We start from the raw sequence: 27,314 nt of genomic DNA on the forward strand, positions 1-27,314 counted from the left end.
TTGACGCGAGGAACCAGATCCCTTCTGAAGCCACCTCTTCCCACTGCCTCCCCGGCATGCAAAGCCTCCGAACTGCCAGGCACGCAAAAACCACAAGGAAGACCCCCCCCCCAAAAAAAATAATCCCTGGAGAGGTTTAACAGACCAATTGCAAATACATTCACAATTCTTCTTACCCTGCCTCCTTGTTAAGCCTTTCCCATGCACCTTGGTCACCCCGAAACAGCTCTCCTCCGCAGCGCAGGGACCCAGCTCTCGGAGAAGCTGAACCTCACACAATCCCACGGCAGCAGGAGCCAGGGCTTCAAAGACGGAGGACAGGATGGGCATGATGCTCAGAGTCGGTGGAGAAGCTGAGACCCTTCTGCTAAATCCCCACGTGGCAGAGCAGGCAGCGCTGCCTGCTGCGAGATGGACACTGGAGAGGCAGGGACCAGGGTGCTACAGCTTTAAACCCAGAGCTGCGTTTCTTATCATCATTGATTTGAAACACCACGTAAAAAAAGCACCGATTACAGGAGAGGGAAAAACCCAGAAGCCTTAAGTGACCATTTTAAAGCTTTCAGCTATTTAATTATGGGTTTCCGCACACTGATAGAGAAGCCAGCGCCCTCGCCGCAAGAAGCCTCTCCTCCCCGAAGCACTCCCTGCATCTAGGGAGATGCCAAGCATCTTGGAGAGAGACCTCCTGAACACCCCAAAGCCAAGGAGGACGTCCAGCCTTGCAGGTGAGGTAGTGGCAGTCACCCAAGGTGACAACAAGGCAGGCGTGACAGCCCTCTGCAGAGGGAGCAGATGGGCAGAGGAGCTCTTGAACCCCGCTGAGAAGATGCTTTGCTCCTCCTCTCCCAGGGATGGCTCACAGGCATCAACGGCTGCTTTAAAAAACAGTTATAGCTGCACTACATCTTCACACAAAACCAGTGATAAATCTCCAGCCACGGTGCTCTGCAGCATCTCCGAGTGTCCAAGCCTTGGGCTGGGCTCTGCATCATCCACTGCTCCCATCAAAGCCTGGCAGGGCCTCCACAGGGGAAGAGCTACCCAACTCTCCTGGAAAACACCGAGGACTGTGCATCTAAACCCCCCGATCACCATCAGCTTCACACCTCTACGCGCTGCAGGTTAAAGGGAACGTTTTCAGATATGCCCTGAAGATCGTGGATCCCAGCCCTGCTTCCAAAAACGATGCCTGCGCTTCGGGGTCCCAATCCCATTTCCTCCCAGTAAGTCCCCAGGTCACTTTTGGACTTGCCTCAAGTTTCCCAGCTCACTTTTGGACACGAAGCATCAGCTCCCCGCTTGCTTTAGGAACTCTTGAAACGTGAACTGCAAATCTAGATGGAGCTACATGAAATAAAAGGGGCTCCCTTCGGTAACACACATTTTTTGCTTTTACAGCTTGGCTGGTTTTCCCTCCTCTCCAGCTGCCAGGTCTTTAAAATCCCACAGGACTAGAGAAAAAAAAAGGCAGGCAGGAAATAAAAAAGCAGGTGGGGGGTGGGGGGAAAGAAGAGTTTTCTATGGCCCAGATGAACCTAGTCCCTCTGCTAACCACGGCAAAGCAATATTTTCTAGCGGGATGGGGGGGACTGTGCTGTGAAGAGCGGCCGTGGGTGGCCGTCCCCAGAGCTTCCCGTGAATACTTACTGGTGCTTGTGCTAGTGCCGATGGTGTTGATGGTTGTGGGGACGGAGGAGGAGGAGTAGAGGGGCAGATGGCCATTCTCGCACGCCAGGTTTTTGTCCTGCCAGCTGGAAGCGCTGACGCTTATGCCCGAGTCTCGAGAGTTTTGCCATCCGTTGAGTTTGTCGTCGGAGTTTTGTCTTTGGTGATAGTAGTGCGTCTGCCCGTAGTCCACCGAATCCGACCGACCTCTGCTCTGGCTGCCGAAGCCACCCGACGTGCGGTCCTCCAGGTGGTTGAGCCACATGGCCAGGGCGCTCCTGTCCTCTAAGGAGGTGGCAGGGTGTATCAAGGCGTAGGACAGCAGCTGCCTGCTCTCCTCGATGTGTTGGTTGTGTTCGATCGAGTGGGCCAGGATTTTAGGCAAGAGTTTCATGTATTCAACTTTTGCCTCGATGTTTCCGGGCTTCAGTAAAGGCAGGTGGGTTAACAATAAGGAAATCACTTTATCCTTGGATTCCTGTTGCCATTGGTTAATGATTCCTGTTGAAGGAATAGGGAAAAGAAAAAAAAAAAGATGGTAATTGAGAAATCGGCAAACAGAGCTAATAAAGAAATAAATAGACCCCGGCAGGGTAAATGGGACACGCCAAAGGGATGCCTGCATGCGTGATGCCACTGCGTGAGCATCTCCCAGGCAGGGGGGGTCACCGCTCTCCGAAAACCAAGGTCACGGCAAGGCGTGCCGAACTGGACACCAAGAGTCACCAGACGCTCCTGAAAATCACTAAAAAAGCCAAATTACACCCACCTCTACGGCCACGTAGCTCCACTGCTATTGTCCTGATGTTAATCAAAGTCACGATTTGGCCCAAATTTTCCGTATCGTTGCGGATTACACAAAATACTACACAAAAGCACTTCGTGGATAAACCTAACCTTTTAAAAGCACTGGGTGGAAAATGGAAAAGGTCAAGATTCAAATGAGCTAACACAGGCAAGAGCCACAGGGGGCGAAGGGAAGAAGGATCCCAGCAGGAGGGCAATAACCAAACCAGGGTGTCGGGCCATCCGCCAGCCTGGCGCGATAAGCTGCCCCAAAGGTATTGAGGGAAGGGCTCAGCTGAAGCAGCCGCAGAGCTATTGTTCCTCTGTTAGCTCACGGCAGATAGGAGAGGTTTTAGAAGACCAGAAAAAAAGCAAACCTAGGGTTTAGCTTTAAAAATATGCAAAAGGAGAAGTCAGGGAATTACAAACAGGTCACTTAACTCAAACTCCTGGAAAACTGATGGAACAAATAATGAAACAACCTATTTGTAAGCACTTAGAAGATAACAAGATGATAAGTGACTGCTGACACCGATTTGTCAAGAACAATTTAATTTTCTTCTTCAACGGAGTAACTGGCCTGTGAATAGCTGGAGAAGCAGTCAGCGCCCGTATATCTTGATATTCATTAGGTGCTGCCGCACATGGCTTCCTCAGCAGCACACCAGAGAAACACGCTCAGGCGAAACTACTCTAACGTGGGCACACAACTCATCGGAAAACCATACGGAGAGAGTCGTTACTGGTGATTCACCGTCAGACCGGGAGGATGTGCTGAGCAAGGAGACTTGTCCCGGCCGTGACACTACCCAGTATGTCATCGGTGATACGGGTGATGTGATAAATGTATTCAATATGCAGGTATCACGCTAGGAGAAATGAAAGCACTCCAGAAAACTGGATTAGAAGTCAAACGATGTTGAGACCTGGAGAAAAGTCAGAAAAAAACCAGCTGCGTTAAGTAGGTGCAAACATCTGCATGCAGGTGGGAACAAATCGCTGTGCAGTACCAGGCGGGGAAGAGCCTCGGGTCAGGAAGCATCAGAGGCCGAACATCAGTCAAAATGCCATGTTGCACATAAAAACTGCACCAGCCAGCCTGTCACCTGTCTGAGAGGTGAAGACCGGCGTGGACAAGCTGCTCTCCGTGTCTCCCGGGGATTGTAATAATAGGTTTGAATTGCAGCAAAGGTGAATGAGGTTGGACATGAAGAAACTACCTCCTGCGGGTAGGGCTGGTGATGTGCAGGGAGAGATTGCCTACAGACGTTGTAAAATCTCCATCACCGGAGGTTTTTCTTAACAGCTTATACAAACATCAGCCAAGGATAGCTCAGGATCTACCTAGACCACCCGACTGACGCTTCCCAGCCCCAGGTCAGTCTCTCCTCCAGTGTTTACCAAAGCCCCTCTATGAAGCCGTCAAACTTGCAGTCCCTGTAGCAGGCTGTGCCTAAGGCTGCCACAACTGAACCATCTGGTGAAAAAGGACTTCCTTCTGTTTGCTTTAAACCCACTGCCCAAAACTTCACCAAGTGAAATGCCCTGAGTTCTCATGTTATTAAAAAACCCCCAAAACTTTATGTTCTCCCTCGCTGTCTGCTGTCTCCTATCCATACTGTAAAGGAAGCTGCTCTAAATCATTGATTATCCCTATATCCTTCAGGTGTTTTTGAGCTAGGGTAACCGAACCCACACCAGTGAAATGAAGACCTGGACATCCATCTGTAGGATCACCCATCAGGTTTGCTCTTGGGAAGACCCACGCTGCCGTCCAGCAGCTAACCCAACCCTTCCACCACCCCGTGACCCAGAAGAGGGCTATTACAGTAGGGTCTTTTCCCAATTAGGACCAAACCTTCCCCGACACAACTGCGGTGGTGAGCAGCACTCACCCCTCCAGCTTCGCCTTCTCAGTTTCAAGGCGTGCAACCATTTTAATAGGAAGCCACTAGATGGCTTGCTGGAAACGCCGACGGCTCTCGCTGGAACTTTCTGCAGCGGTATTTACTTCCCCACAGACCCACCCCTCCTCCAGAGCCGTTTCCCGACCCGGCCACCCCGAGCCATCTCGTGCCGCTGTGCCAAGAGGTGCAAGGGAGACGGCGTGGCACAGCTTTGGTGGAGAAGGAACCGCTCCGTTTGCAGCAGAAGCGAGTTTTGGTACTCTGGGTGCGCTCCTGTGCCTGCAGAGATGCTGTGAGGTTGTTTTGGTGCTGAAATATGGGATTTGGAAAAGCAACGCTCAACCTAAGTGAAGTTGTAAAAAATACATGAGCGTAGCGGGACTCAAGGTCCACCAGAGCATCTCCGTATTTTCCATATGCAGATGTAACTGCTACAGGCAAAGCTTCCTGTCGTGCTTCATCTGATTTCTCTGTCCCCTCTCTCTCCCCGCTCCTCGGCCAGCTGCCCGGCGGGTTGAAAACCCATCTTATTTTATCCCCTCTTCCTGCAGAGGGATGTCACCCATTCCCTTATCACCCCCGCATTTTATCATTGCTGTTGGGGCGATTCAGCAGCGCTTCCAGGCTGGCACAGCCAAACCCCAGCCCGGCACGGTCTGCGGGGAGAGGCTGTGGGATTTTGCAGCAGCTCAGATAAACTGAGAAATCGCCAAGATCATTAAAAAAAGGCACGCAATGCACTGCTAAAAGAAGTCGGTGCCACTTGTACATAGGAACTGGGTAGCAAAATACATGCAGAAAAAGCAGAGCCCGGTGCAAACTGGGTGCAGGAGGAGGAGGATGGGGGAGGCAGGTGGCCATGGCCAGACTCCTCTTCCTCACACAGGGGCTGGGCTGAGTGTGAAGGTCACCACTGGAGAAACGCAGGATGGTGCCAGAGCCGCTTCTTGGGAAACTTGCCTCAGACCGCCAAGAGATTTGGGGGTTTGAAACCACAACCCCGAAAGATGGAGCGCTGATCCGAAAGCCCGTGGCTGGCGAGGGGCCGGGTGCCCTTCCCTGCCCCGGCCCGGGCAGGAGCCGCTCTCCTTCTCAGCCAGCAGCAGGATGTGCACAATTAAACAAAAATGGAAAATAATTAGATCCGAAAGAGGTTTGGCTCTCTCCGAGACGGGGCGGAAGGTCAGGCTTAATCCTATCTGCCGGAAAATAGAGGGATCTGGAGAGGGCGGTGCGGGAGGAGGAAAGCTGGAGCTGCCTCTGGGCAGGGGGAGAGGGGCCGGCGACCCCCCCAAAGCCCCACTCCACCCTCTCCCCGAATGTAGGAGCCCCCGCTTCAGCTCCCTACCTGCTGCCACGCACTCCCCGACATCTGGGATGTCTCACCCTTTATTGCCAGAACAAGCCCCCCCCCGCACCCGGCCTGGGTCAGCTGCGGTTAGGATGTGTCCCGGTTTTGGGGTCCCACGTCCCAGGGTCCCAGCACGCTAGCTGCAGTGGTGTACGGGGTCGCAGGCACCAATCACATTACAGCTTCATTAGTTCCCCCGGGTGCTGCTTCAAGGATGCCTGATGTTTTCCGTCACAAGGCTTTCGCTGCTCTAAGGGATGGCAAGACTATTGATATTTGCAGCAGGCAAATCTGAGCACAGAGAAAGCCCCGAAGTTAGAAACTCCACCTTGCTGCTTTGAAACTCCCCGATATCCCTGTCCTGCCCGTTGCTGTCATTGCACTGACATCTCCTTTTGGAGATGAGCTAAAATAATAACTGACAACAAGCACCCTAAGGAGCCAGCTCCCATCCCAGCCCTGTGACCCCCCGTACCGGGAAGGGATGGGAGCTGCCGGCGCCTCCGACGCAGAAATTTGCATTACGGGACTCTCTTGGGTGAGAGGCTGAATCAAGGTGGGATGTGAAACTACCTTCTAACTTAGGATTACCTACCTAGCCAATATGATTTTGCTGCCATACGGCACAGCTGATGCATGTGCAGGGTGCCTGCGTATAAATACAGCACCAAATATAGCCGGGTCCTGCTTCCAAGGCTGAAACCTGTGCTGCGCTATGAATAGGTCCAATGCTATCCCTGAAACGGGGGCTTTCTGGCTTGAGGAAGAGGTGATGTTTGTCAATTTAATAAGCGCTCATCGGATTTCTCTGTCACAAATCTGCTTAATCACTTCTGGATCCCTGCAAACTGTTAATTGCCTTCATGTCCGGTGGCAGGATCCACCTCTAACACTGCAGTGCGTGAAGGACCTTCTTGCCTTTACTTTGAACCTGCCTCCTGACAGATGACTGCGTTATTTCAACCGCCAGCGAGGCACGCGGAGCTCCTGAAACTGTTAATGATGTACCGGGAACAGTCGCAGTTTTCCAAAGGTAAAACCAGCCTGGATGGACAGAGACAGGGATACACACAGTCCCTGCGGACGCCTGCAAAAACCAACGCAGGCGGCACACTGGTGCCTGCATTTAGAAACCTTGAAGTACCTAACTGCCTGGTTTTTTCTTCTGTTTTTCATTTTTGCAAACAGACCTCTGGCCCCCACCTCAAAAACACCGACCCTGCCCGGAGGGATGGCTGAGAGGAGCTGTCAGCACAGGCGCGTGAACGCGTGTGTCTCACCAGGTGAGATGCCTCCAAGGAACAACAGCAATGCGGGATACCTCTCAAATGCTTAAGACGACCCCCAAAAACAACCAACCCCAACCAAGATAAACCTTTTCATTTTGAAAGCAGAAATTGGGTTATCCTCCTGTTGCCATATACGACTTACCACATTTCACAAGTGAAGTAGTCGAATATGTTGACTGGGGTTTTGACGAAGCGGGCGAGATGAATGATGTGTAATTTATGAGCTAGACAACAGCTTATCATGAGTAACAAGGACAACAATTAAAGACTGGAAGTGTTTTAAAACCTGCCCAAGGATTTTCCGAGTGACAAAGACTACGTTCAAATAGCAGGCTTGGTATCATTACTCCACAATGGTTAAGTCAGTGCATTTAAGGACTCCAGTTGTCAGTAAATTGCTCTTAAATTACTGTTTTATTATGCCCTTGTTTTCAGTTTAACAACATTTTCCATAAAAAGTTCTCAAAAGCCCATTCAGATAATTTGTCCAAGCAAGAAATGACTAAGAGTGAGATGTGCACATCTGAAGGGCACCCACCAAACAGAGCACCTTCACAGCGGGGCTGAATGGACCAGCACTCTCAGATGTACTCAGGGAGAAAAAACAGGAGCTTGTACCAAAAATTTAGGCTGGAATCCCTGACCTTGCAAAGTGACATGCTGCAGCTTTAGGGATTGGAGGGAGGAACTAGGTGCTACTGGACGGCAATCAAGGCCTCCTAGGGATGGATGACACCGAGGTTTTCATGTCTTGGACGGCCGACAGCAGAACAGAAATGCAAAGATTTCTGCATAAAGACCCAGCAGCACATCACCACCCCCCAGCTCCTCCACACATGCATGCAAGATGCTGCGCTTCCATCAAAATCACCAAGATCTGAGGTAACCGAGGTCATCACCAGAGTCAGCCCTGGTATCTAACACCTATTACAGCTGCGTGGGTGTCTTCACCAGGGCAAAAGGGGTCAAGAAACCTGACCCTGCATACGAACGCAGCCCAACAACCTCTGTTTGGCCAAAATGCCATCTCCCAGTGAACGGCCACCAAGCGACAAACCCCAACCCTACGTCTACTGGCTATTTGTTCCAATGTCTTCCAAGCACTTCAGTTTGCCTTCGTTTCCAGTTGAATTTATCTGGTTTAAGCTTGAATTTACCTGGCTGCAGCTGCCAGACAAATTCCAGTCTGAATTAAAGAGCTCCTTGATGCCCTGCATTTTCTCAAGTGAAGGTACTCGGGACTCAGCACTCAAGCCACCTTCCACTCTTGTTTCTGGTAAGAAACAGAAGCTTAATGTCCTGTCTCTAACAGGTCGTGGCTCTATGCTCATTAATCTTGAGCCCATGGCAACACTTCTGCTGGCTCTGTGACTTCCAGCACACACGTGAATCGGGTCTTATTTGGCTTGGTGAAAAGCACGAGTGGGGTGGAGAGACCGTACCCCATCTCACACAGGGTGGTTTGCAGCGAAGTTGAAGCAGAAGAGCAAAAGACGAAGATATTTCAACCACAAGTCTGAATGTGCACCGAGCGTATCGACCAAGAGCAGGCTGCTGCCAGTCCCAGCCTTCCTGCGACTGGATTAACTGGTCTGTGAGATGGTCCGGCTCCCCACCACCCATCACACAAATCTTCTCTCCAACGCTGCTGCGGATGCGAACCTCTGCCCTGGCTCCCGCCACAGCAGCTCGACTGAAGGTGAACTACACTGTGTTTCCAGACGAAGGGATTTCAATTATTATTTGCAGTAATTAGCACCTGCACGTCGACCCATTCACAATACTTTGTTTGGGCGAATTTGCATCATTCTCTTCCTAAATCAGCCTCACTCAAAAGACCAAGATTAAAGAAAACAAAGCGAGAACCGTGTTGGAAACCCTCTCTGTACCCCATCCAGAGCACATCAATACCCTCGCCGTTAAACCTGGCAGCCTTCTCCCTCCATGAGAGGCCAAATAATAAGAATTTCAGCATGTGCTTTTTCGTTATTGCAACTGATGCTAATTAAAAGAAAAAAATCTCGACGATAAAGGTTATTGCAGACCTGCCAACTGCACAAGACAGAGATGCAAGCTGACACTGAAATGCCAGTGAACCTGAATCCTGCTCCTCGTCTCACCAAAATCGATGCAAAACCGCAGCTAACACAGGCAAGAAGACACCGGTGATGTTTCTAAGCACATCTACGGCCAGGAGGCTGCAGCACGGTGTGTAAACCCCACCAGCCTCCCCCTGCTACGTTCAAACGGGTTTGAATTTATGCCTGCGCTAGAGCTGACCTCAGCGCGGAGCGGGAGGACCTAATCCTCTATGTCTGAAGGCAACGGGAGCCGTGCCAAACAGCATCGTGCCTGCTGGATCCGGCACCCGTGGCTTCCTGGCACCTCCCGCGTCTCCGCGCTGCAGCAGCTGGGAGAGGCCAGCTCTGCATCCCGGGGACCGCTTCTTCCCAGGTCCCCAAAACCACTCATCCCGGCGGATAACACGGGATTTGACAGAGGAAAAGCCAAGAAAACCTCGCAGCTGGCTTTTTGCTTTCACTCCCTCCCACGCAAGTCTAACAGCCCGACTTGGGGAGAAATTTGGGGAGTAGTGGCAAAGCTCTTTCCCCGTTACAAGCCTTGGTTAGGAGCTGGGAACAGCCAGAAGGTCTCCAAACAAGCCCTGGACACCAGGAGGGCTTGGGGACTGCTATTCGTGGCAATGGGGGCTCTGCACTTTCCCTCCTGGAGTGCCCACCCCAACAGCTATGAACCTCTAGGTCCAAGGTGGCTGCACGGCTCAGTGCTATCCCAGCATCTTCGGTCTATAATGAGATATAAAAAGGCAATCACTGAATTCCCCCTCTCCCTAGCTGGTCAGCTTCTGTGCAGATTTAAGTGCAGATGACCTCTTGGAAGGACAGAAGGACCTTTTGTTCATCAGTACCCATAAGGAGAGGACAGATGGACGGCAATCTGTGCCTTGTATCATGCAAGGCACATGCACGATCTCCATTCTCCAGCGCCCACGACCCACCCTGCACCCCAGCTCTGCGACGGTGCCAAGGAGCACCAGCGCTCAACGGAAAATTCACTGGTGATGCGCTGCAACCTATCAGTTCACATGGTGCTGGCCCTCCTCCGTGTTTCCAGCAGCTACATCACATTCTAAGAGGCTAAAAATACATTAAGTACTTTCCTAATGTTTCTTTTCCACCCGAATGGTTGCTGCAGAGAAGCTCCGAGCAGGAGAGGAGGTGAACGGACCAGTGTGGATGAAGGGAAGAGATGCCATAAAAATGGAGCAATAGGCACAGTACGTCCCGCAAAAGGAGGTGGCCAGGGAAGTCCCTGCTGCAGGCAATACTGGTTCCTTGGAAAAACAAAGGCAAGAGCCATACAGCCATCAAAAGCAAAGTGTTTCTGATTATACTGCAGGATTCAGCATTGACAGGAGCACAGAGGACTTCACGAAGGAGCATATTCTCCATCTTTAATGACCAAAATTAAGAAGCTCCATGTAAATTAACTACGCAATATCCCTTGGACTTGTTAAATGTAACAGTGCAAATTTAACCACTGAAAACAGTTCTGTCCGAAAGACACAACCTTCTTGCATCCGCCCCCAGCATCCCCCCGCATGCAACAGGCAAGTTCCTCAACGCGCATTGCCAAGGCAGCGTTGACAGGTTTGCCGGCACAGCTGGGTCGCACGAAGCATGTTGGCCATCACTGGCCTTACTTTCTGTGCTTCATAAAAGGTGTGTCTCTGCTGGGCAGTGCTCCAAAACAAATCATCGAATCATAGAATCACAGAATAGTTTGTGTTGGAAGGGACCGCTGAAGGTCATCTAGTCCAACCCCCCTGCCGTGGGCAGGGACATCTTCAACTAGATCAGGTTGCTCAGAGCCCCGTCCAGCCTGACCTGGAATGTTTCCAGGGATGGGGCATCCACCACCTCTCTGGGCAACCTGGGCCAGGGCTTCAACACCCTCAGCGTAAACAATTTCTTCCTTAGATCTAGTCTGAATCTACCCCCCTTTAGTTGAAAGCCATTCCCCCTTGTCCTGTCGCAACAGGCCCCGCTAAAAAGTTTGTCCCCATCTTTTTTATACGCCCCCTTTAAGTACTGGTAGGCCGCAATAAGGTCTCCCCGAAGCCTTCTCTTCTCCAGGCTGAACAACCCCAACTCTCTCAGCCTTTCTTCAAAGGAGAGGTGTTCCATCCCCCTGATCAGGCTACCCTCAAAGGTAGCCTGACGTGGAGGTGAGGTGGACGTGGATGAGCACCAGAGCTGGCTGCTGCATCTTGAAAGCACTTCACTTGTGAAAAGAAGCCGATTTCTTGCAACTCTTCTTGGGAAGCCAGGCTAAGGAGCAGGCGACGATATGACATGCAGCTTCTGGCGAAAAAACCCAAACACCCCCTCTCCCCGCAAAAAAACCCCTGTGGGGGATAAGACATGAACCCTACTCGACTCGTTGCCCTTTTAAAGGCAGTTCTCCTTGGGCAGCAAGTTCAGCTGTTTATTACTGGCAGCTCCCCTCTCCATCGAGCTCTCCAAAGCAATGGCAGCCCCATCAAGTGTCCATTCTGTAGCATCGGTCCCTTCCTTGTGGGGAAGAAGTGACTGGAAAGGATGTCCCCAGGCTGAGCATCACAACCTTGGACTGCGCTTCTTGATCTCACAGCAGGGACAGCGTTAGCAAGAGTTGGGAATTTCAGCACTGAAGCCAGCCTCAAAGACAACCCTTGATCAGATCTTTGCATCCCGTCACCCCAAAAGGCTGATGAACCTACCCCAGCAGATACAGCAGCAGGGCAGGGGGCTCAGCGCTCTCCACCCAAGTTGTAAACTCAAAAGGGAGAGAAATGCTCGTTATTTTCGTCAGAAGCAGAACAAACTGGGAGGTCCCTCAACAAAACATCCCTTAATTCATGCCGAGAGCTGCAAGGACAGACGAGCCTGGCTCTACTGTGCTGCAGAGCGAGTAGAAAGAAAAAAAGATTTTCACATTTTTGACACTGTTTTCCCCCTCTACCTCGTGAGCTTGCCAGAGCTCCAGTTATTAGGACGCTGTTTGTACAAACCCAGAAGCAATATATTTTTAGCACTGGAGAATCGCATGGCACGATCATTAAGCGTGCTTCTGCAGACAGCAACAAGAGTGGGGATTTTTCCTTCTCTAAATTGGCTGCAGCCACTACGGTTTTCAGCCCAAAGCAGACTTTCAGGAAATTCAGAAGAGCGGGAGTCTTTTTCCATGACATATTTAATACCAAGCTAAAGTACACTCGATTTTCATACTGTGCATCTGATGGGAGGTTTTTTGGATTTGTTTTCTAGGCTGGATCTGTTGCACACTTTTGCTACGAAGCATAATACCATGTATTATCACAACACTCCCTAGCAACATGACTTTCAATTTAGTGCAGAGATTTGCAACGTTGAGAGCATCTCACTGAGTCAGAGCAAAGACGACATGCTGGGAAACCTTATCAAAAGCCTCATAGGTGCCAAGGGAACCTACACCGCATGTACGACGGGCGTTTGAGCTCCTCAACGTGATGTGGCCGGCACTGGCATGGAGAATACCTTGGCAAAGATGAATTCGCTTCACTGATTTCACAAGCCACGGTCCAGCCGGCACGGTTTCATGGAGTCATGACTACATTGATGACAGCGGTGCCAACAGGTGTGAAACAAGAGTGAAAATCCCACAAGTTCTGTCTGAGCGCTCAGCGCTTGGACAGAAAAACATGGGAAGCGGTTCAGCATCAGAAATAAGAGCTCAGAGCCAATGGGGCATCAGCAAGGATGAGGTACCATCTCCTCGCTTCTCACCTGAAGGCCAGGAGGAGGACAGATGCTTGGTAGACAAACCAACCAACCTCCTACGAAGCTGTCCTGAGAAGTGAAGCCAGCCTGACACGGGACAAGGACTCACAGTGCCGTTTTCTTCTTACTTGCTGGAGCACACAAGCTCCTGGGGATCAGGGGCATCGTGCTCCCAAGCCTCAGATGGGGAGGATGGTCTTTTGAAAGTGCAGGAAAACGGTGCCTGGATCCCACCTGACAACAAGAGAGCGTGCAAAACTGCAAAAGCACCATCAACGGTGTGGACAGCATCAGGTGAGGTGTTTCTCCACCTCTACCCACTGGTGCAGGAGAGCAGCAGAAGGCGGGAGCACCATCCATACAGGGTGGGTGGAAGAAAGCTATCATTGCAGAAATTACACCAAAATGCTGTCCTGGGGGGAGCCGCCGCTCTCGGGCCGTAACGGGAGGAGCGGAGGGGAATCCATCAGCCTTTGTGCATGCAACTAGGAGACAGAAATATCAAAGCAGCCGTGCCAGGTCTGATGGACAGATATCCCGACGAGATCCTGGGTCAAGTGGCTTTTGTTGGCTGCCGTGCAAAGTTAGCTGAGCTTAGCCGGCCTGCAGAGGCAGCTTGGCCACAGCAACGGGATGGGTCAGCAAGGATTAAAAGTATAATTAAACAGGGGGCTGCAGATTGCTTCCAGAAGTCCCATCACTTCTTGGAGCTCGTGAGCTCAGTAACGGCAAAAAACTGTTGGTTTTGCTTCTTCTGGGACACAGGGGTACAGGTGGGAAATGAGTTCACTGCCTGCTTTCACTTATGCTGGGGTTATATTGCTCATATGCCTCCGCACACCCTCAAATACAGACTTGCAGTGGAATTTCCTAGGACACAGGAAGCCAAAGAAATAAAACATGCGATTTCTGTATCTCTTCTTTGAGCCTAATCCATAAAAACGCCCAAATCTTCCCTGCTTTCAGCGAGGAGACTTACAGGCACAACCACAGGCACGGAGGAAACACTCCTCTGACTTCTTAATTTCAATTGCAAAAAGCCTTTTAGCAAAAGCTTAATTGAAATGCAGGTAAGTTTCTTCAAAGGCTAAAATAAAAATAATAAAAAATTATCGGAATGTCCTAACTGTGTTGCCTAACATGGATAAAGGATTTAGAAGGGGGAAAAATAATACTAAAAATAAGTTATGAAGGGTATGTAAGGTATTGATATACAGCACATGGTTTAAACTGTTAATCATTGAACAGATTCCAGTATAAAAATAACGAGACTGAAGCTGCACATAATGGAGGAGTTGCTCTATTTATAAACTTCTCTGTGCAAAGGGCAGGCGAGGGCTGGGACGAGCAGGCAGCGGAGGCAGAGGGCCACTGCTACGCAGCCTATATTTTGAGGGAAAATAAAACAGATTTTTTTTTTTTTTTTAAATTATTATTTTAAGCGTTGTCAACAAAATCAAACCGAGCTGTCCAAAAGCCTGCGTGCCCCAGCCATGTGAGCAGCATTTACAGCTCCTGCATGTGACAGCTCTCCCAATTTAGCCGGTAACCGACTCCCTCTGACCTGTAATAACACCGCTCCCAAATTAGAGCCCTCAATTTGACTTGGCTTCGGTCCTTTCCTCCCAGCGACATAAAGCATCCTTTCCCCGCCCCCTCCCCAAACATTCATAATCCCATCCTTTCGCACTGCCAACTCAAACTCACATTTAGCCTTTTCCTATTTTTTGGGGGGGGGGGGTGTGTGTGCGGAGGGACGGGGGGGTGCAGGCAGCGAGGGGTAGGGAAAAAGCCCGGTGGAAAAACACCAAGAGACAAAAACAACAACAAAATCAGACAAAAATTCCAAGTTGGTGACATTCAGCTGGAAAAGCTCAATGACTCACATGCAAATAAAATCTGCCTAAATTCACTGCTGCATGACGCAGGCCACTGGCTTCAACATAAAAAGGCCAGGATGAAATCATCCACAATTAAATCAGAGCTTGGAAGGCTGCAAAAGCAGCCGCATCAGCGCGGTTCCCTCGGCTTAATAGGAAACACAAAGGAAGGAAGTTCAGCGGAGTGAGAACATCCCCCTTTTCCCCTCCTTTCCACCGACACCTCGCGCCATCAGTCATCCCCAACCGACGGCGCGGCTCCTCCGGCATCACACGTCGGCGCTCGGCTCCGGCAAGCTGCTCGCTAGCAGGCGGCTGCCAGCTTTTAATGGGCTTTCCTGGAATACTAGCTCAAAAGTAAAATAAAAATAAATGTGGCTACGTAGGAAGGCAAACCCCCACCAGTCAGCGACTTCTTCCAGAGATTTCTGCCCTGTCCTTTGCAGAATGGCATGGTATATTGTACAATTAACATTTACAAACCCTGGACCAAATCCAGTCCCTCCCCAAATCCCCCATACACGCGAGGAGGGGGAGAGGGATTTAAACCTTAGTTCTTAGGTTTCCTCTTGCATTGCAACGGTGCTTTTAAACGTTACGACTTTTCAGATACTGTCTGAAGCCACACCATAGAAACGCGCTTGCAGTGACCCACGGTGCAGGGTGAAGGCAGGGAATGGGGTGCAAGGGGTTTCCCTTACGCCAGCACGTGCGCCGGGCTCCACACCCCTACCCCTCCGACGCAACCGTTTGTGGGGTTGTGCCATGAACCAGGTCATCGGCCTCCTCCAGGCTAAAAATAACATCGGGAAGGGGGGAATAAACTGAAAAAGGTCATTTTAACCTAGATCGGGCTGCTGATGGGATTCACAGCACGGCTCTACAAAAGGCTTTTGGTGTTCCGGCTGAGAAGGGGAAACAATCCTTTAAGCAAGCGTTAGCCCCTCTGCACCCCGAAATGCCGCTCCGGGGAACAGCTGGTGAGCACCCATCCGGGATGCAGGAGGACAGTGCCCCAAGCATCCGGAGCGGCCGCAAGCAGCGGCTCATTGCACCTAATTTCGGCTAGGATAATGCAAGGAGTCCATGGAAACTAGGTGACCGGCTGCACATTTAGCGGGAACCCAGGTGCTTGAACCTTTACGTGCTTTCCCCCCTGCCAGGGCTGGCGTTCCTATCCCTGGGATTAACCGCGGTGCTGCGCTGCCGAAAAGCCCCCAGCCCGAGCCGAAGGCTCCTCGGCGCTCGCTCGCTCCGGCTTGCAGTGGCTGCAGAAGCAGGGTGTTAAGAGGTCCATAAAAGGTAACTGGGAGACGCAAGCCTCCCGCCAGCGAGCCTACAATTGCTCCGGAGGAATCCGCACCTCCCCGGATAGAAAAAAAAAAATAAAAATAATATATAGAGGCCTGCAAGCAGGGAAAGGTTGAAACCGCCTGCGGGAGGACATCCGACAGAGCCCGGGCCATCTGGTCACCCACCCTGCGCAGTGACACTGCCCTCCCTTCGCCACCAGATGCTAATTCCTTTCATCCCGCCTGGCCCTCCACTGGTGTAATTTTAGGTCTGTGAATAGGACCATCTGCCTTTGAGATGCTCGTTTATTTTTGGCTAAGCCCTCCCTTTCACCACTCCCTTCTTAAAGGAAGTCCAAATCGGGCGCCGTTAGAAACGGTGTTTCTTGTCCGGTCCTCTAATCACCGAGCATTAACGAGCTATCTAGAGCATGCTCTGTAACGCCGCCGCTCATAAAATTGGGGGGTGTCATTATCTTCAAAGCGTTTTGCAAACACTTTTTCGTTCCTCCCCGCGTTACCACCGCAAAGTAGCAATTATTCACTTCTCTCTGAATATGGTGGGCTTGGTCCAGCATCCTGGAGCTCGGCCAAGATGTGCTCAGCAAAATTTAACGCGGCCGAAGTAAAGATAAAACAAACTGGTTCCTATCTTTGGATGCTAGGGACTGCTACCGTCGCTTCCTGTCCCACAGCAGACATGGAAATGTTAAAAATAAAAATAAATGCTGGAACCGCACTGGCCAATAATGTAATTTCCACATATTAAGAGGAAATGCAACGCCTGGAGAAAAAGGAGAGGAGTTTTAAGGGAAGTTTTACTTTTATACACATCTAAGTGCTACGAATGAAAGTCACCATCACAATCTGGTGCTGCTCTTAGCAAAATGCTGCATAAAAATGCCGCAAATCCCCCTTGTGCCTGAGCTGCCTCCGGTCCTGCCCCTGCAGAAAGAGGAGACCAGGAGCTGGAGGGAGAAAGTTGTGTGCAATGATGCCGTGTCCATGGCTGCTGGCGCTGGTGTTTCAAAACTCTGCATCTTGAACCTGAAGCAGTGGCCTGCACCCCTCAACAAAGCTTTTACCCTGGAGCAGAAAGGAACCGGGAGGGGAGAACCTCCTTGGTGGCCCCAGGTTGGCTTCTTCAGGTGGGTCTGAGCGTGCAACAACACGCTCCTGGTTGGGGTGACTGTACGGACCCCCCAGCTGCAGCTGCAGACGGACAAGCCCCGAGATCACAGCAAGGCCACGGGGGACCCCCACTGTGCCGGGGCCTCAGCCCACCCCTCGGGATGAACGTCGGATCCTACTCCATGTCCCAGCCAAAGGCCTCCAGCATCACTCAGGAGGACCGCACATGGTGCGGGCTAACGGGCTGAATCTGTGCATCGGCCAGCCATGAAATAATTATTTTCCCTTCTTTGTTAAGATTTTCGCAAGCGCCTGGGGCGGGTGGGAAGAGCACTCCTGCCCCCCAGGTAACTCCTTCCGTGACAAGTTGGCTTTTTGCACAAATCCAGGTTGCTCTAAGCCTGCGCAGCTCTCCCAGGACTTTTTTTTTTTTAAAAGATGAGAAAGGTTGTGGTTCGGTCTGAGGTTTGGCCCCGTTCTCAGCTCTCTTATGAACCTCGGGAGCTACAGGGGCATGGAGTCTACTGCTGGAAACCAGCATTAGACGACAGAGAACATCCATACGGGGGAGCCCCCCTTGCTGCATGCACCTCACACACGGAAGAGCAAGAGCCTGTTATGCTACCAAGCTCCTCACAGGGAAAACGGACCCAGGACTTAAAAAAAGAAAATTTCTGTGCAATGCTTGAGGTGTAAAAATCAAGCCCTGTCTTTGGCTGGCCACAAGTCTCTGCCCTGCGGGCACCCGGGGAAACACCTGGCTGCTGATCTGCAGCAAATAAAAGAAAAAACAATTTAATTGATCTGATCAGATCTCAGATTTGACAAGATTTCCTCCCTGGGTAAAAACTGACATATTTTGCTTTGGCTTTAAAGTATGATAAACAGAAAACTATGACAGCTTGGCTGTGAAGCCCCCCACGCTGCATGCTCTGGGTGCAGAAGCCCCAGGAGGAGTTAGGCAACGCAGACATCCATCCCTTCCCCTTTCTGCTATTCACATCACCCAGCGCAAAGCACTTGACCAAAGCCAGCGATGAGTCACCGTAAGGAGGAGACTTTCTAATTTCACCCACTTTGATCCTGCCCTGAAGTGCCAGCGTCAAGGAGGAGGGAGGGGAGAGCTGGGGGCTGAGTGCGGGAGGACGGGAAAAATCTGTGCATCTATTACAGAGACATTCAAAGCCAAGTGAAACTCCTCTTTTTTTACAGACCAAAAAAAAGTGGACTGGAAGAGCTGACTCTCACCAGTTAACAGCTTGTACCAGAGCAGCAGTACCAGCGCTCGGCTGACTCCCTGTATCTTTGCCAGCTGTAACAAGCACTCACAAGGCAGAAACACGGGCTTAAAATGCACCTTTCACCGGGGAATTCACCGCGTTTCAGTGCTGCCTGCGGCTGGCACGTAAAGGCAGCCGGCTTGTCTTTCCTTTATAACCAGCTTCACATTTTGCTTCTCGTATACCACGAAATGCTGCAGGACCTCAAAACAAAGAGTGACATTGTTCCTTCAGAATAGAACTGCTGTTCGCCCAATTTTTATTTGTATTTCACGAAAACAGAAGCTGCAAGGCTTCGTTTGGGGCGGGGGGGGGGGGGGCTAAAACGATCTGGCGGCGCCGCAGTCGCAGCTATTTCACTGGGAAGGTTTCCATGATGCTCTTTCCACCGTGAACACGACATGACACGGGTCAACGTGGACGTTTAACTTAAAGAACAAAGAAGAACGCTGGTCCTTGTAATTACAAGTTCCCGCTGCTCAGCTGGCTGGTTTGGCCATGCACGGTGCTGAAGGCACTGGTTCCTCTCCTGTAACTGCTGCTGCCCATAAAGTCCCCAAAATTATGTTGAGGGGCCCAAAAAACTCGTACGACCCTGTTTTGCCACTGTTTATATATTAATGGGCGTTGGGGACGTTTGGCAGCAGCTGATGTAGCTCCAACAGCTAATGGTGGTCCAAGCGTTGGTGTTATCAACACGGACCACCAGCATTAGGGCAGACAGCAAAGGAGGAGAGAAGGCAAAGATCATCCTTAAACATCTAGGGAAATACCGCAAGGCTCCGGTGGGACAACATTTTCTGTTCGATTGCAAAATCTCCATTTAACACTCCGTTTTTGAGCTTTAAGACTGGTGTAGAAAACCAACCGCTCTCCTAGCTCCGAGCAATGATGACTTCGACACTTCTTAGTGCCTGAAACCTGAAAAGCTTTTACCAGTTAATGCAAGTTTTCAGTCAAACCAAAATCCTTCCTCCTCCTCCCCCTGCCTGGCTAAAACGTCCATTTTCAACTACCAAAAAAACACGAGAAGGATTTGAGATTTCATTTTCTTGACCAAATTCCGTAATATTTGGGAAGAAATTTCCAACAAAATGGAAACCAGATATTTTTGTGGAGGGAGAGGGAGGAACAGATTTTCCTGCAGAGGAAAATCCCCTTCCGTGCACCTTGTTGTCTTCCCCTGAAGAGCAGCAACACGTTGCAATAACCCCCACGGAAAGATTCAACCTACACTACTCAGAAGTGACGAACACGAGAATTGACAGGATTTCTGGAAGCCGCTGACCCCTCTCTTACCCTTCAGGCTATTGACTACAGACGATCAGCAACCGCGCTCCTCAAGCATCTCTGAGCCGATCTACGGCGACGCCGTGGTAAACGCGCAGAAATCTAGTAAATTAGGAGAGCTACGCAACGCGCTGTGGGATTTTGCAGTGGGTAAATCCTGCCTCACCACTCCTGGCAGTCGCTGTAAGTTGTTCCTGTGATGCCTCAAGCCCTAATCGCATCTCTGCAAACAGCATGCAGAAACGAGCGGAGAGAAAAGCGTACTGCTGGATCCTCAGAAATGGTGCCAGAAGCTTTTCTTGGCTAGAGGCAAAGTTGGAAAAATGCGGTAAAGATGATTAGCAACCAAAAATACAGATGCATTGGTGGGAGTAGTAGGTTACATGCGGCAGGGGACCATGGGGAAGGTCAAGGTGCCACAACCCGGTTCAAAGCTGCGCCAGGGGAGGTTTAGACAGGACATGACGAAGCATTTCTTTACCGAGAGGGTGGTCAAACACTGGAACAGGCTTCCTAGGGAGGTGGTTGATGTCCCAAGCCTGTCAGTGTTTAAGAGGCGTTTGGACAATGCCCTTAACAATATGCTTTAACTTTTGGTCAGCCCTGAATTGGTCAGGCAGTTGGACTGGATGATCGTTGTAGGTCCCTTCCAACTGAAGTACAATCTCCTCTCCTCTCCTCTCCTCTCCTCTCCTCTCCTCTCCTCTCCTCTCCTCTCCTCTCCTTCTCTCCTCCTCCTCTCCTCTCCTCTCCTCTCCTCTCCTCTCCTCTCCTCTCCTCTCCTCTCCTCTCCTCTCCTCTCCTCTCCTCTCCTCTCCTCTCCTCTCCTCTCCTCTCCTTCTCTCCTCCTCCTCTCCTCTCCTCTCCTCTCCTCTCCTCTCCTCTCCTCTCCTCTCCTCTCCTCTCCTCTCCTCTCCTCTCCTCTCCTCTCCTCTCCTCTCCTTCTCTCCTCCTCCTCTCCTCTCCTCTCCTCTCCTCTCCTCTCCTCTCCTCTCCTCTCCTCTCCTCTCCTCTCCTCTCTCCTCTCCTCTCCTCTCCTCTCCTCTCCTCTCTCCTCTCCTCTCCTCATGCAATCCCATGCAGCTGGACTCTGCTGCAGGCAAGTCTACCCTGCAGAAGGACCTGATTGCTGAATACCTCCAGCAATTTGCACTCCGGTTGGAGAGCTGCAGACTGCACCCACCCAGCACGGAAGAGCCAGAGAAAGGCCTTGCTGCGTTGCGATATGGCGATCGCATCGTCCCGCTCAGCGCTGTTTCTGCAACCTTCATCTCAGGGGGAGATCCGGTCTACATCCCGGTTCCCCACGGGGAGAGCAAAGCTCTGGCGCTTCCCAGCTCAAAGGGATTCCTACAACTACTCAGGTCCTCCAGGTCTCCAACTCTCCTTGTGTGATGTTGAAGGGAAACTTCAGGATGGGGTTTATACAACTCTGAGTTATCATCTGCCTCCTCTGCCCTTCCACAGTGTCTCCTCCTGGTATTAGGAGGAGATGGTATTTCTTAGCTAACGTAAACCCATGTTGTGGTTTAACCCGGCAGGCAGCTAAACACCACACAGATGTTCACTCACTCCCCCCCCTGCAGTGGGATGGGGGAGAGAATTGGGAAAAAAAAAAGTAAGATTCATGGGTTGAGATAAAGACAGTTTACTAGGACAGAAAAGGAAAGGGGGGAAAAAAAAAGGTAAAAGAATATACAAAACAAGTGATGCACAATGCAATCGCTCACCACCCGCCGACTGATGCCCAGCCAGTCCCCGAAGCAGCGGTCACCGCCCCCCGGCCAACTCCCCCCAGTTTATGTACTGAGCATGACGTCCCATGGTATGGAATAGCCCTTTGGCCAGTTTGGGTCAGCTGTCCTGGCTGTGCCCCCTCCCAGCTTCTCGCTGGCAGGGCACGAGAAGCTGAAAAGTCCTTGACTAGTGTAAGCACTACTTAGCAACAACTAAAACATCGGTGTGTTATCAACATTATTCTCACCCTAAATCCAAAACACAGCACTGTACCAGCTACTAGGAAGGAAATTAACTCTATCCCTGCCGAAACCAGGACAACCCAGTACAGTATTACACATAGAGGGCTGCTTTTGCAGTCAGCAGCCTTTCACTAAAGCCTGCAGACAACACTCTTCCACCAGCTACTCCAGGTTCGCTCTTTGAGGAGAAATGCCGTAAGCAGAGGGGAACTGGAGGCTGCAGCTCTCCCACACGCTGATGTCCTGGTTTCGGCTGGGATAGAGTTAATTTTCTTCCTAGTAGCTGGTACAGTGATGGGTTTTGGATTTAGTATGAGAATCCCACAAAGAAAAGCACTCACACGAGTAATGCTTGCAAAGCCTCCGCTCCTCTTCTGGGCTACTTTACCAACAGCAACACAGCAAGAGACTTGTTAAAGGCAGAAAATTGGACACCAGGAAGAAATTCCCTGACCTGCCACTTTCCATGGTCCCTTTGCTGCTGTGGAATATGCACATACGGTCACCGGACAACAAATTGCCATTCTCAATGTGAAGCAGCGTGACAAGAAAAGCTGCAAAATAAATAGTGAGAAGTTTTACATGGAAACCCAGCAGGAGGGAATGTTATTGCCAGAGATGCTTCTCCATCAGACGCTGACAATCGGTTCAGAGCATGAAACTGCACCAGCTTCAGCAGGACCAGCTCGCAGCAGCACAGGGAGGAGGTGGGGAAGGCGGTGAGAAGCCCTGGTTTCCCAGTCCCACCAAATACCACTGGCAGAAAACTGGAGAACAGTTTTTGGGGAGAGATGATAGATGCAATAAATTCCTGGCTTGATAAAGCAACCAATGTGAGGCCACGCTCAGGTTTCAGACCTTATAATGGCCACCACTGTTTGCAGAAGAAAGTTATTTCGGGGTGAAACCTGATCGGCTCGCAGGGCAGCCGGCACAACGGCCGGGAAAAGCGCCTTGCTGCTCTCCCTGGGATGCAGCTGCTGGGGAGCTGCCTGAACCGCAGCACCGGCACTACCTGACCTGGGACAGTCGCCCCTCTCCTACACCCTCCGTGTCGCTGATGCCAACCTGGATGGGAACAGGCTGCTGAATGCAAGATAGCATAGCATAGCACAGCATAGCATAGCATAGAATAGAGTATTATTTATTTTCTCCCAGGGTCCCAGAGGACTTTCAGCCCCTGCCTGACTTCCTAACATCCTTTCCCCTCCGCCACGCTAACAGGCCAGCACAAGCAGCAAGGACTCCTGCTCGCAAGAGTTGACGTGGACAGACTGATCGCGCTGCTTCGTTAGCGCTCAGCGAACTACCTGCAAAAGCCGTGGAGCTGCAAGGCTGGAGCTCGCCAGCATCTCCTTCATCCTCAGCCCGGCCTTTCCTTTCTTTCAAGTACTTTGACACGAGTTTAAAGCTTCCTGCGCCTTTGAGTGGTGGCACAGGAGACGTGGCAGGACACCCTGTCAATGGAAGATGAGTAGTGAAGTCAGAGCTCTTCAATCCCCGCTGTCCTCCTCGACATCAAGGTTGCCATTTCCCACTGCTCCATATCACAATGATTTTCCACTACACCAAACGAATGTGGAACTGGGTTAAAAAACCATTCCCCCGTCCTCAACCATCCCATTCACCGATGCAAGTGGAGAATCATCTCCTTGTGACTCAGATCTGCCTCCGGGTGGGTGACGTCCAGGAAGACCCGTGCCACCGCCGGTCGCGGTGTCACCCAGCGCTGGTGTTTCACAGGGCTCTGCGTTGCTGATAGGAACGGGAACCAGCCTCCCTGCTGGGTTAAACGCGGGTGCCCAAAACTGCTCCTGCGGCAATTCACCCCTTCCAGCCAGAGACCTAAAACTGCCCGCCCACCCGCCAAAGGAGAGGAACTGCAAATGTGGCAAGGGGATGTGAGAGGTTTGGCCTTTGAGAGAGGAAAATAACATTCAAATGCTGGGGAAAAAAAAAACAACCACCCAACCTCTGAGAACACTTCTACCATCTTCTTTTGTTTGAGGCATTTTCTGGGTAAACCCATGAAATCAGAGGTACCCAACAGCCCCATCAGCTGCTGTGTCCTGTGCAAAGCTTGCATTAAACGAGCTGCTTCTGCCCCCGCTCTTGCAAGGAAAAGTCGGTTTCTCCAGCCTGGCTAAACAACTTCACCGCACTGTAATGCAATCCACTTCCAGCTCTCCCAGCGTCGGGGATTACCGGGTTACAGATACGTGGCCTTACCATACGAAACCAGTTTCCTGGATACTTGCACCACGGCCTCTAAATTCTGTTGTGGTCTGGGCTGCACGGACTGCTGGTTTTAATATTTTCGGATGCTGAAAGCAAGGCAAGCTCACTGCAAGTCCCAGCGATTTTCTTTAACCCTTTTTTTTTTTTTTGAAGGCACGTTTTCCATGATGCTGCAGAAGAGAGACAAGCAGCGGTGTGGGAGGACACAAAGATGGCTCTGGGGCACAGCTGGGTCCCTCCACCATCTGACCTCTCAGCACACCATTTCTAACGGACTGACGGGCTTGCCTGAAAATACAGTTGCTTCTAATCTCTATTCATGTAAAGACCAAGTGAAGTTACTTTTCATTATGTAAATACGTCTGTTATGAATATAATTTATGGCTTGGCATTATTCAGTGAGATTAATGAAGCGTCCTTGCTTCTAAAGATAAAACATCTTTCCAAATACTTCCTATACACATATTGCTTGTTCAAAGTTTCTGCATTATTCATCTGTAACATTAGGGCGCTCTTGTAATTGCTTTCCCTTAGCAGTGCCCTCCGCAGTGGGCTGCTCCAGGCTGGGACGAGGAGACCCGGACCCACCTTCTTCTCCTGAACAGGACAGTTTAAGTCCTCTGGGATTCTCCAGATGAATGGGGCTGGGGCTTCTCTACACCCTTTCTCCCCAGAAGTCTCCTAGCCTTTCACAGTGGGGTTTTATCTTCCAGCCTCCTCCTGAAGGATTTTTCCGGGCAAAACCATGAGGGAGGTCAAGCTGATGCTCATGATGACAAACATGTCTGATGGATGCAATTCAGCTTTGCAACCCGGCCGTCCGCTGGGTTGCAACACCGCAGGTTCGTTCCTGGTCCTTTTCTGACTGTGGATCGATGCGACCCAGAAAGCCCCGACTGATTTGTACCTTCCAGTGCAAAACACCTCTCCACCTCACATAGGCCCACAATAGCTCTTGAGATCCAAGTGACATGGGTGCCGGCCTGTCCTCAGGAGCTCTCGGTCCTGTGGCGCCTTCTTTGCTACAGTCTTGACACTGGGGACTCTCCGGGTATCTTGCTGGGCAAGTTTCCCCAAACTTCTACGAGAAGCCAAGGCTGCCGGCATAAGAAGTAGCATCTGATCAGCCAATGCGTGACTTTGAGTAAGGACATGTTTGTCATTTCTTCCTGGCCTATTTCACAAGCTTTGTGGCTACTGTTATGCCCCGGGCACCTTCACAGCACATGGGGTGAGGCCTTAAAGGAGAAAAAAAAAAAAAAAAGCTCTCTGGCAATGTGATTGCAGCCAGCTACAGAGATCAAAGCTGTGGGCACCAACTCCCTTGAAACTTCAACACCAACAGGCAAGAAGACCTCACCCAAGAGCCAACAACAGGAAAGTCAACCTTGCTGCAGACTTGAAGCAGAGCCCCGATGCTGTACACTCCTGAAAAACGTTGCTCTTGTGACAGTCCTGTGCCCGATGAGCCAACGTGGGGAGACAGGACCCATCTGATAGACCACTATTTTAGGAATGTCCAAGACAAGCCACCAGGTAGTCAGTGTTACCCTTTCAGTGCAGAACACATGGTCCCCAACCTTGGTCACAGCCCTGCAGAGCACTGGAGATCTGGACCTGGGTCCCTCACTCCAAGAAGGACATTGAGGTGCTGGAGCGTGTCCAGAGAAGGGCAACGAGGCTGGTGAGGGGTCTGGAGAACAAGTCTGATGAGGAGCGGCTGAGGGAACTGGAGTTGTTTAGCCTGGAGAAGAGGAGGCTGAGGGGAGACCTCATCGCTCTCTACAACTCCCTGAGAGGAGGTTGTAGCGAGGTGGGGGTCGGTCTCTTCTCCCAAGGAACAAGCGATAGGACGAGGGGAAATGGCCTCAAGTTGCGCCAGGGGAGGTTTAGATTGGACGCGAGGAAAAATGTCTTTACTGAAAGAGTGGTTAAACATTGGACCAGGCTGCCCAGGGCAGTGGTTGAGTCCCCATCCCTGGAGGTATTTAAAAGACGTGTAGATGAGGCGCTTCAGGACATGGTTTAGTGGGCATGGTGGTGTTGGGTTGACAGTTGAACTCGATGATCTTAGAGGTCTTTTCCAACCTTAATGATTCTGTGATTCTATGAACGCTGTCTTGCATTGCCCAAACCCAGACTCTGGTGCAATGCTGGCCACACACGTCACACCAAGAGAAACCTGCCACCAACCTCACTCCATCTCAAAGAATCACATCTCCTGCACATTCAGAGCTGACGAAAACCCTCGGTGCTGGCAGAGGAACAGGCAGGGAGGAAGGCAGCAAATACCTCCATCACTGTATGAAATCACATGAATCCTTAGCGACCAGCATTCGGAAACCTGCTTTTGATCTCAGGTTATGCCTGTAGCATCTCTCTGATGAAACCTGTCTTTCATAAACAAAATCTAGCCCAGGGGACTAAGAGGGTAATCAAACATCTCGGCTTGCTATTGAATTTCCCAAAATAAACAGCACGTTCACAGTATCAACCCAAACTTTGCTCATCCTCCCTAGCTATCACCATCTCAGCCATCTGAATGCTGGTGTCCTCCAGCAAAGCGTGTCATGATGCCATCTTCGTCATCTTCACTGCATTACTGCAGCAAACCAAAACCTCTGCTTTGGCCAAGACCCCCCCCTTGCTAAGCGTGTTATCACACAGGATAGAAAGATAACTCCAGCCCCCAAGACGTACACTTCATGGAAGAGCTCTTCATGACCCTGAGGAGCAGCACTGGAATACATCATCTCTATTGACCAGCACCTACGGTAGCAAAATTCACAGCTCCCACAGAATTACTTCCAGTTAAGACAGAGAAGTCAGACTCCCTCAGTCTCCCACCCACAGTCCCAGGTGCCCTGCAGAAACCACGGCTCCCAGAGACTTTGCCCTCATCTTGTAATGAAAGGTTGGCTTTCAGAAAACAAAGAGGACTCAGTGCAACGTGGTGGAAGGAGCATTAGTTTATGCATTAGGGAAAATTTGTTTGCAATAAGGGCACCAAAGCTCTGGACCAAGGAGCTAGGACAATCTTCTTCATAGGAAGACTTTAAGAGCAGAGAAGACAAGTGTGTCCAAAATGGCCCAACACTAGTGCAGAAAGACAGGTAAGTCATCTCGATGCTCTTTCCAGCAGTCTAGATGGGAGTTACCTTCAGCAACTTCATATACAATATAAAGATAAAAACATGCATTCAGAAAATGGAAAGTTAACCAGTTCAAGGGGCGGCTGCTTTGCTTGTTCTTCTTGAGGATCCTGCACACATCAACTGATGCTCCCCCTACAAAGCAAGGGAGGACCGTACACCTTCCCATGCATCTTCTGCAAAGGTGAAGTTAAACTCCACTCCACACAGAGGTGCAGAGATCCTCCTCGGCTGAGCCGGACTGTCGGC

The 27,314-nt window shown here is 50.8% G+C and overlaps 1 protein-coding gene across 4 annotated transcripts in view; it reads right to left on the reverse strand.

The window, feature by feature from the left end:
* Positions 1-27,314, reverse strand: part of SAMD4A (sterile alpha motif domain containing 4A) — a 106,212-nt gene that overhangs the window by 39,020 nt on the left and 39,878 nt on the right. For all 4 annotated transcript variants that reach the window (XM_076345727.1, XM_076345726.1, XM_076345728.1 and 1 more), the window contains exon 2: positions 1,651-2,169. In XM_076345727.1, the coding sequence (XP_076201842.1) occupies positions 1,651-2,169 (519 nt within the window). The remainder of the gene's footprint in view (positions 1-1,650; positions 2,170-27,314) is intronic.

The sequence above is a fragment of the Aptenodytes patagonicus genome, chromosome 7 (genome assembly GCF_965638725.1).
Source record: "Aptenodytes patagonicus chromosome 7, bAptPat1.pri.cur, whole genome shotgun sequence".
Taxonomy (NCBI): Eukaryota; Metazoa; Chordata; class Aves; order Sphenisciformes; family Spheniscidae; genus Aptenodytes; species Aptenodytes patagonicus.